The sequence below is a fragment of the Callithrix jacchus genome, chromosome 10 (genome assembly GCF_049354715.1).
Source record: "Callithrix jacchus isolate 240 chromosome 10, calJac240_pri, whole genome shotgun sequence".
Taxonomy (NCBI): Eukaryota; Metazoa; Chordata; class Mammalia; order Primates; family Cebidae; genus Callithrix; species Callithrix jacchus.
The window spans coordinates 117,238,670-117,249,653 of record NC_133511.1 but is presented as its reverse complement, the minus strand read 5'-3'; the positions used below and the strand labels follow the sequence as shown (position 1 = coordinate 117,249,653).

Genomic DNA, 10,984 nt, shown 5'->3' with positions numbered 1-10,984 from the left:
CCAAAAACGATCTTCAAATTCAATGCAGTTCTCATCAAAACACCAGCATCCTTCTTCACAGAACTAGAAAAAAAAAATCCTAAAATTCATATGGAACCAAAAAAGTCCTGTATAGCCAAAGCAAGACTAAGTAAAAACAACAAATCTGGAAGCATCACATTATCCAACTTCACACTGTACTATAATGCCATAGTCACCAAAACAGTAAGGTACCGGCATAAAAATAAGCACATAGGCCAATGGAACAGAATAATCTAAGATGTCAAACAATAAAACTAAAAGAAAACATTGGGGAAAATCTCCAGGACATTGGTCTGGGCAGAAATTTCTTGAGCAATACCCTACAAGCACAGGCAACCAAGGCAGAAATGGACAAATGTGATCACAGCAAGTTACAAAGTTTCTGCACCACAAAGGATATGATCAACAAAGTAAAGAGTCAACCCAAAGACTGAGAGAAAGTATTTACAAACTACCCATCTGACAAGGGATTAATCACCAGAATATATAAAGAGTTCAAACATTTATAGGAAAACAAATCTGTTAATCTGATAAAAGAAAAAGTGGGCAAAAGGTTTTTATAGACATTTCTCATAATATGACATACAAATGACAGGCATATGGAAATGTGTTCAACATCATTGATCAGAGAAATGTAAATCAAAAGTACAATGAGATATCATCTCACCTCAGTTAAAATGGCTTGTCTCCCAAAAACAAGCAATAACAAATGCTGGTGAGAATGTGGAGAAAAGAGAACTCTTGTATACTGTTGGTGAGAATATAAGTTAATACAACCACTATGCGGGACAGCTGGAAGTTCCCTAAAGAACTAAAAATAGAGCTACTATGTGAACCAGTAATCCCACTGCTGAGTGTATACTCAAAAGAAAAGAAATCAGTATGTTGAAGAGATATCTACACTTCCATGTTTGTTGCAGCATGGTTCACAATAGCTAAGGTTTGGAAGCAACATAAGCATCCACTTTATCCAGATGATGGATAAAGGCAACGTGGTACATATTCATAATGGAGTACTACATGGCCATAAAAAAAGAGTAGGAGCCTATCACGTGCAACAACATGGATGGGACTGGAGGTCATTTAGTGAAATGAGCCTGGCAGAGAAATGAACATTGCATGTTCTCACTGATTTGTGGGATCTAAAAATCAAAACAATTGAACTCATGGACATAGAGAGTAGAAGAACGGCGATCGAAGACTCGGAAGGGGAGTGGGAAGTTGGGGGAGGTGTGGATGGTTAATGCATACAAAAAATAGAATAAAATGAATAAGACCAACTATTTGACAGCACAACAGGGTGACGGTTGTCAATAACTTAATCGTGCATTTTTAAATAACCGAAAGAGATTAATTAGATTCTAACTCAAAGGATAAACGCTTGAGAGGATGGCAACCCCATTATCCATGTGATTATTATGCATTGCATGTATGAATCAAAACATCTCATGTACTTCATATATATACCTACTATGTGTCCACAATAATTAAAATTTTAAAAATTTTTGTAAAACTAAAATAGTGTCAGTTACCAGTGAAACAAGTTAATAGGCTCATTATTATCAATAAAATACACCGAGACAGTCAGCCGTATATATAAACATTGTATGACATATCTACGCACATGAAAGAACAGAACACCATCTACCAGTCAGGCAGGTCTCAGGGCTGGACTTCAGCATATTTTCTAACATCTCTACTCTCATCAGAAACTCCTGGAAGCCAAACAAATGTCAGAGAACTTTAATCTCTGTAGCCAGCTAGACTTACCTTTCAAGGGGAACATCTTACTGGGATGTTAAGTTCTGGTCATCAAAACCACTGGTTGATATTTGATGAAACTCTCAACAACAATGCCTCATGGGCATTCCTGAAGAGAAAAAAAAGTGTGCACTTGTTTTCCTTAAATCTAATGGTTCAAAAATAAAAGTTAGAGTTTTTAAAATTCAGGAATTATTTGAAGTCAAAGGACAACAGAGCTAAGTAATAAAATGTTCACATTTAGAAAACACCCAAGTAATAGCTCCTGGCATTATGTCACAGACATTTCGTTGCCCGCCAACGTGTAGACACCTCCTGATCATATTTTTTTTAAGTGTAAAGATCTGATTTTGGCAGGCCTGTATTATAGGACAGGCTCTGCAACTTACTATGGGTATCAATTTTGACTAAATATTTCATCATTTCAGAGCAGGTTCTATATTCCCTACCTATAAAATGGAGAGAATATAACTCAGGGGTTGTTAAACTGGCCAGAGAATATTTCAGTCTTTGCAGACTGTACTATCACTGTTGAAAATACAGACATGCCTTTTATTGCATTTCACTCTATCATTCTTTGCAGATATTACATTTCCTACAAACTAAAGACATGTAGCAATTCTGCATTGAGAAAGTTGAACACCATTTTTCCAACATGTGCTCCCTTCGTGTCTGTGTCATATTTTCATGATTCGCACAGTATTTCTGGTTTTTCAGGATTGTATGTGTTGTGATTTGTGATCAGTGATCTTTAGTGTTACTATTGTAATTGTTTTGGGGCACCAGGAACCAAGTTCATAAAGACAGCAAATGTAATAAATGTCCTACTGCTCTACTGACCAGCATTCTTGTCTCTTTTCCTCTTCTCAGCCCTATTTCCAGAGACAGTAACATTAAGATGTTAATTAATAACCCTACAATGGCCTCTAAGTGTTCACATGAAAGGAAGAGTTGCACATTTCTTACTTTGAATCAAAATATAGAAATGGTTAAGCTTAGTGAGGAAAACACGTCAAAAGCCAAAATCAGCCAAAAGCTAGGCCTCTTGTGCCCAACAGTTGAGTTTTGAATGAAATGAAAAGTATTGAAGGAAATCAATAGCAATCATAAATAATACAGGAACCAACTGGAATTGTATTTCCTCTCAATTCTAGCCTTTTGATAGGCACAAACTGATTTGAAATTGCTAACACACAGAAAAGGAAAGTGATACAGAGGGGGGAAAAATACAGAAAAGTTGAGACTAAAATAGTCTATTTTCTGACCCAATTACAAAGAAAATTCTGATTTCATCTTATTTTAGAAGTCAGTGAAATGGGGATCAACTGGAGAATTAGATTACATTAGTTCCCATTATCCATAGGAGATCCTTTCCAACACCCTCAGGGAAGTCCTGAAATCAGGGTTAGTACAAAACCCTATATATACTAATTTTTCTTATATGTATCTATGATGAAGTTTCATTAGGCACAGTAAGACATTAACAATAATAAAATGTAAAATATACTACAACAAGACTTATGTGAATGTGTATCTCTTTCTTTGGAGTGGGTAACAAGTATGAAATGGGATTATGAATTTCCATGAAGATACTAAGAATATTTTAGTATTTTGAGACCACAGTTGACTGAGTAACTGAAACCATGGGAAGCAAAACTTAATAAGGGAGGACTACTGTATCTTAAATACTCAATTGCTACCAAAAACAGATGATGATAGGTAAGAATGCTCTGTGAATCAGGACTCAAGCTTTCTTTAAAAATTATAAATAACTATTAAGAATTGTAAAAGTTTATTTTAAAATATCTTTATTACAAGTTTAAAACATGGGAAGGAAAAGCTTTTCTCCCTACCCGAACAGTTCATAAATATAGAAAACAGAGCCCATTTCTCATTTAAAAATAGCACATTTGAAATGACAAAAGACAATATCCAGTGACTAGTCCAACTTCCAAGAGGCAATGACATCTTCAAGCAGCCAGAGTACCAGGTGAAGTAGGGTTGCCTCATCATCCAGAATGCATAGCTTGGTTCTTACACTTAGGAAGGGATAACATTATGTAGCTCAACAAGGGAATACTGTTCCTGTAAGGAAGGAAAGGGAACGGTCATATTGTTGTACTGATGGGAAACTGCTATCCAACTAAAGAACCACTGAGGCTCAACAAAGTGGGAAAGTGGGAAAAGAAGGCATCAATTTTAAACCCCAGAACCATGATAATATTCTAATGACTCAAGTATCACAAATACCATATATACGCATCTATGCACACACATATATATTGTGTGTATATATAGCTATGAGTTATCAAATGCTTAGTAAATGACTTAGCAAATGATTATAAATTGTACATGAGTGTACCAGCTCAAGTTTAGAATTATGAGGTTGGTCGATATGTGGAATAAGGGCCTGTCTCTCTAGCATACTGAAGTTCAAAGATTATAGCCTATTTGAATAGTCTAACAGCTCATTTGAGTTCTCTCTTGCAGGCATTTAGTTCTTCCAGAACAAAAAGCTGAAATTAGAGCTAACATAGATATTAATTACTATCTTTATGGGACTCTATGATCCCATTGCATACTTAGATTACATGCTCCAAAGATGGTTTTTCCCTAGCTGAAAGAACTTGATAAAAGAAATATTGATGTTACAATTACAAATCTCTTTTACATAAGGAAATAAGACATGCCAAGATAAAAATATATCCTTAACCATAAAAAAGGCAATATTCCTGGGCAATAGTACACCAAGTGTGGCATATGTCACCACCTTACTAAACCCTGGCCTTTTTTATATGAATGTACTTGTAAACATTTATGGTCCTAATTCAAAATGCTCTTACGCATAAGATGCTCTTGGATGGATTCCCAAGTCCTTAATTTCCCGTGACAGTGAGCGATGCTGTCCCACTGGCCTTCTACATTCACGTCTATTATTCTCTCTCCTTCTCACCATGAAGAATATTGGAAACCTTCTGAACAAGAGAAAAAAATACATAGATTTAAGCTTTGTGTCTATTATGCTTTTCGGGGTGGATAAAAAGTTGAAGTGTGGAGAAAGAATCTAAATTAGACAGATCTCTTTTGGCTGTGAGAGAATGCCAAATCCACTAGCTTAGACCAAAATGAAAATTTATTATTTCACAGAATATGAGAAAAAAGTTACAGAAGGTTAAATACAACTTTTCATTTTCCCAAAATGTACTATTGTGATCTGAAGCTAATTTCATAGACATTCAACTACCAAAAACACTTAATAAGTGGCTGAAGCAGCTCTTATCTCTAATCATCTCACCAGACACCTGCAGAGAATTAGAGGCATGCATTTCTATGACAGAGGGATAAGTGAGGTCACTAAAACTCTCCCTCCCTTAATAAAGCCAAATAAGGGTGTTTTTATCAGATTCTCCAACACTGAGGTGCCTGCAGCAACAGGCTGATATTTTACTCCTAAGTATCTGCCTATGCAGTAGAATGACATGTGGGAGACATGCAGGTGTAGGAAAGGGGACAGAACGGGCATATTCTCCCACCATGTATTGTAGTATGACTAAGTAATTTCCCCCACAGGTACCAACGTTTTAGCCATATTTCCAGGATATCACTCAAGATTACCTGTCAACTGAAGAGGGGACCTCAAGAAGTCAACATACTGGAATGAAAAACAACCAAGACAGAAAATGAGGAGGTTGTGTGGAGGCCCATGGTAGCATTTGCATGGAAGAAGAAGTAAGTCTTGTCTAGATTGGTCCATCAGGAAATATGCAGTTGTGATGACCACCCCCTTCCTAAGGACTAAAAATACTCACACATCCATAATTCTAGGTAAACCTCTGGCTGAAGGTATTGCTAGAAATGGACTGCAATTACACCACGTAGCCTGAGATGACTGTGACCCAAGCTCTTTCATCATATCATACCCAGCAAAACACGCAAATAAAAGCAGCGGAGGGAAATATACTACTCAGATTATCCTGAACTGTCTTCCTCTCCAAATCTTTTGTGTGCTCTGTGAAACTCTAGGAGTCCTAAAGGAAACCTAAATTTGATATAACATTGGAGATAGGGACCTGACTTGATTTTCACTTATGAGAAGGACCAAAGACGCTGTTAAAGAATGAGAAAAGCAGATTTCACACAGCAGTTGAAGTCAGTGGTTGTAAGATAAATATAGCCATTAAATTCTGTATCTCCAGAAGCCAGACTGTTCAAAATGGGTTGGAATGAACACTCTAGGGGCAGAGAGAACATACATGCAACTGGGCCTTGGGAACAGCTCACCCAGGGACTTGACCACAAGCAGAATTACCTCCACCTTCATCAACAGGTTCTCCTGCTTTCTCCTCTCATTGCAGAGAAGTTTCTCGAATACGGAGAGAATTTTGATCATTAGAAAGTCAATATTTTTTTATATTGCAGAACCTGACAAATCTGAGACTCAGTTCTAGTTTTAAAATTGTGAGAAAATATTGATTTTGAATCTCCTGGCTCCTCCCTACATCTGCAGAAAGGTGGTACGGCTTGTCCAAAAACTTAAGAGCTCCTGTAATAGTCACGGATGAGGCAGCATGGGTGGGTCCAGAGAAGGAACACCACAGAAAAGGAAAGATTATTAACAAACCCTTTTGATATAATCTGTTTAGTGACTGTAGAATTTAATTCTCATATGGCAACTGAGCCTTTTCTACTCATTCAGAAATTACATTGAGAGAATCAACTAAATGTTTTAAGATCCACTCACATGACCAAACAGAACACCATCTATCAGATTTGATCCATTGCCCAACTGTAGCATAACGTCCAGTCGTTTAGCTGATCAGAACACCTAGAAGCCAAAGACAATGTTAGATAGCCTGAATCTCAGTAGTCCACTGCCCTTACCTTTGAATATAGCATGATACTGGGATGTGTACATCGAACTCAAAATTCGCCGAGTTATATACGATTGCACTTTCAATGAGAATACCTACTGGCTGTTCCTAAAGGTGTAAAGAACATAAGTTATCTTAATTATATCTCTTTCAAATGATTTCAAATTCTATTTTTAAAATATAGATTAAAACAAAATAATTTTTACTTTTATTTTTACCTTATAAAGTAAAGTAGGTATGAGTGCAAGGCATGCAGTAGAAGTCAGAGCTAAGCGGTAAAAATGCCTGCTTTGAGCAGACATGAACAGCCCCTGCCATAGGAGCAGGGACATTGTATTTGGCAGTTGAGTCTGCAAAGACAACTTTTGATCACCCCATTTGTTTAAGGGTCAGGGTCTGACTTAGGCAGACCTAAATTATTCAGTGTGAATTTTAGCTAGGTATTTGACAATTTTAGAAAAGCAGTTGAGTCAGCCTCATGCTAAGTCGAGTACTTGGCAAATTCTAGACTTTTTTTTTTTTTTTTTTGATGCTAGCGACACAGTAGCAAACAAATGGAGTCATGCACCTGGATCCAATAATAGAATCTGTTCACCTAAACAATCTTTACCAGAAACAGATGTGACTCCAAAAAGGAAAAACTAGGCTATTATTACAAAACAGCAGCAAGTTAACATTATAAAAAATAAAGTTTTCTGGTGACAGAAAAGATTGATTTCTCTCTTATTAATACAGGAGCTATATAATCTGATATACCCCATTTTCCTCAAAATTTTAGGTCAACAACAAAAGAGTGGGCTATTTGTGGTACTGTTTGAAAACAAAATGTTTCCCTCAAACTAGATTTTACCACAGAGAATATTTTTAAAAATCACTATTACAGACAAAAGAGATATGTGGCCAAAAAAATAGGTTTTGTTGTTGCTGCTATTGTTTTTTGAGATGGAGTCTCACTGTCGCTCAGGCTGGAGTTCAGTGGCACAATCTTGGCTCACTGAAACCTCCACCTCCCAAGTTCAACCAATTCTCCTGCCTCAGCCTCCTGAGTAGCTGGGATAACAGGTGCACACCACCATGCCTGGCTAATTTTTGTATTTTTAGCAGAGACAGGGTTTCACCATGTTGATCAGGCTGGTCTCGAACTCCTGACATTGTGATCTGTGATCCACTCCACCACCCGCCTCGGCCTCCTCAGGCTCCCAAACTTCTGGGATTACAGGTGTGAGCCACCGCACCTGGCCTGAAAAAATAGGTTTTGAAATAGGAATCCCAAACCTTCTTTTTCCTACAGATAGAAGCAATATCCAAAAATGTTAGCATAGTCAATATTACACGAACTATTACATCAACCGACATTAAAATCTGAATACTGCAGTTTTAGTCACTGGTTTCTAGACCAAAAACAGTCAAAAGATACATTGTTTTTTGAAATAAGAACTGTTCTTACAGTCACTACGATGCCACAAAAAGTTAGAAGATAAAGGAACACAAAGAAATCCGGCTCAACGAGGTTTACAGGACAGCCATTTCCTAGAAAGAGTTCATGTTGCAAAGGTTGCAGGTCATTTATCAGGGGCCTTTGTCTAAATTTGACCTGGAGCCAGGATTCAGTACAGGTTACAGCCACTGTTGAAAGAGAAATTTTAAAAGGGAAAATGTCAAATAGTATGTCGGCTCCCAAACAAATAGCTCAGGAAACTTTCAACCTCTTGAGCTGAATTCCCAACTGTAGAGTGAAAATGTTTTGTTTCTATTTGTATATTTTTCTACTGGGAGATTTTGGGTCGATTACTTAATCTCTGTACATCTGTTTTTTCATCAGAATGTGGAAAAATGGTAGAAGCACTTCCTGAGAATTTCTAACCCAAATAAGTCAAATTTTTTTTAGAGATTGTTCGAATTTTATTAACAGGTCTCATGACTACATTTCTGAAATATATCTAGGTGTAAAAGTGATATCTATCTGAAACAGAGAAACAAGAAAAAGCTTTGATATTTGGTTGCACACAATGAAAAAATATATCATGTGCTTCTACTTAAAATTTTATTTTGCATCAAAATATTTGAGCCAATAAATATTAACTGGTATGTGAAACTAAAGAATGCTGAAACAAAATAATATTGCAGTTACTTTGATAATATTTTTATGATTTTCAACTATGTTAAGTTTTGGTTTGGTGTCTTCATTTTCAGTACATTTCTATGACATCAATTTTATTGTTATGCCAGATTTACACACAGATAAATTAAGTCACATAGCTGCTAAGTGGCAGATCAGGATTAAAACCTATGCAATATCTATTCAGAGCCTCAACTCTGAAAAGGAATCATTTACAATTGAATACAGCTGACTACTCTGTCCAATCTTCACACCCCATGGCCAGAAATGTGGACCTAGGTGACCTCCTCCGCTAGGCACCAGGCAGTCTCTCCTGATTTTGCCAGTCACTGTAAGTATTTCACATTCAGCAAAGTAACAAGCTAGTATCCAGCAGAGAACTTGGAAATACTTTGCATGTAAGAAAAATTAAAAACAACAGCATCTCGAGAATAGCTTAGAGGAAAAATTCAAGAGGAAGTACAGGGGTAAAGATAAAAGTATGTCTGGCTGTACCTTTGCAATCATTAGTTACTAGCAGTTGATCACCAGGTTATAAAAACAAACCCCCAAAGTCAACAATATGTTTTTTTTTAAAAGCCCTGCTGTTTAAAATTGCCACCTCCAAAAATTCCCTCTTTGATTTACCATCTTGGAGACCATGAATCAACTCGAAAAGCATGAGGAGCTCTCCTAACATGAAAGAGAGCTTCATTGCTTCAGATTCCAGCCCAAGGTATCACGGGAAACAGAACATCTCGGGAAGTGGGCCTCCACAGGTGTTTATAAACCTCTTGCCTCCTCAGGTGTGAGTGATGATTTATCATTCTGGAAAGCACTGAGAAGCCCTTAGCATAGTTTTGGCTTTTCGTCCTCACAGCTGAAGTTATTATTAATTTGGTGCAAAAGTAATTGAATTTTTTGCCATTGAAAGATAAATCAGAAAATCAGGAAAGAACATGTGGAAAGTGATTCTAGGCTGCACCCCCTACCACTGTGTCTTTTTCTCAATCATGTGGATGTGTCTGAAATTAAGTCTGACATAATATTTGATATTTATCTACTGAATTGTTAAAGTAGGGCTTTGCAAGATGATTTGAGAAATTCAAGTGGGTGATACAAAGGGATTATTTATGAAGTGAATAACAGTACCGCATATTATATTCACTCTGCATTCTTGTGAAGAAAAAAAAAAAGCTATTGCTCTACCTCCCAACCAGCGATTCAGATCCAATAAGCCTGGGACCAGATGCACTCACTAATTGGTGCTTGCAATCAGCTTCAGGAGGCTTTGGTTAGGTGAACAAATCCACACACCTGTGGTCTAAGCTTTGACAAAACAATGCTTTCTGGTTTAAGTTTGCTTTCTCTAGAAGCATTTTATTATGAATGTGCCCATGTCTAGAGAACTAAAGAAATATTCACTAAGGGCATTTTTGGACAATTTAATCTAGTAATGAAAAATTGTAAGAAAAAAGGGATAATGGATAAGAATAACATCACTTGATTCTACATTTTGGTAGAAGTCAACCTCCAAAAATCTTCATCTCAAAAGTAAAAGCCTAATAAATTATTTTTAGAAATTATGTAGCATATCACATAGATTGCCTCAGCTTCTAAGTAAAAAATAATGGTTGTTTTTAACTATGTAAATCTCCAGGACTATGAACCAATGTAACAAAGAGCAAGCAAAACATCTATGAACATCAGAAACCTCGAAGTACTTTCTACTAAATATTTTTATTATATTGCATGTTCTTTAAAATTAGTTGGATTTCGTGTTAAGGTATTTAACACTTAAATTATATTTGGGAATGAGAGCCTTACAGTAGATTCAATTTGTGAAGAATATATCAATGGTTTTTATTTGAAAATACTTATCCATTTTCTTATTTAAGAGGTGAATAAATACGTTATTTTAAATAGCTAACTACATAGAAGTAGATAAAAATAATACTGGAATTTCTAATTCCAATAACTTACATGCTTTCCTCCTCTCTTGAAATAACCACTAATTTTTATAAGTGTTAAATTTACATAAAATTAACAACTTTAAAGTATATAATTCAGTGGCAGTTGGTACATAATTCAGTGGCACTTGGTACATACACATGTGTGCAACCATCACCCTTATATCTTAAGCAACTCTCCACTCCTCCTTTCTCTCAGCTCCTGGCAAGCATCAAGTTACTTTCTATCTCTTCAGATTTACCTATTCTGGACATTTTGTAAA

General features: G+C 36.3%; 1 protein-coding gene across 1 annotated transcript; it reads right to left on the bottom strand.

The window, feature by feature from the left end:
• Positions 1-3,573: 3,573 nt before the first annotated feature.
• Positions 3,574-9,511, bottom strand: OOSP4A (oocyte secreted protein family member 4A). The gene is made up of 5 exons (XM_054240939.2): positions 9,400-9,511; positions 8,101-8,279; positions 6,664-6,761; positions 4,626-4,757; positions 3,574-3,867 (listed from the first exon to the last, which is right to left on the bottom strand). Exons 1-5 carry the CDS (start codon positions 9,464-9,466, stop codon positions 3,792-3,794), a joined length of 552 nt encoding a protein of 183 aa, XP_054096914.1. The 5' UTR covers positions 9,467-9,511; the 3' UTR covers positions 3,574-3,791.
• Between the last annotated feature and the right edge of the window lie 1,473 nt (positions 9,512-10,984).

What these genes read in the sequence shown, in the direction of transcription:
- OOSP4A (XM_054240939.2), bottom strand. Translation starts at nt 9,466, where the DNA reads ATGAAGCTCTCTTTCATGTTAGGAGAGCTCCTCATGCTTTTCGAGTTG. An exon ending in GATTCATGGTCTCCAAGATG is followed by an intron (nt 8,280 to 9,399) that starts GTAAATCAAAGA and finishes CTCTTTCAACAG; the next exon opens with TGGCTGTAACCTGTACTGAA. An exon ending in GTATCATGCTATATTCAAAG is followed by an intron (nt 4,758 to 6,663) that starts GTAAGGGCAGTG and finishes TCTCTTGTTCAG; the next exon opens with AAGGTTTCCAATATTCTTCA.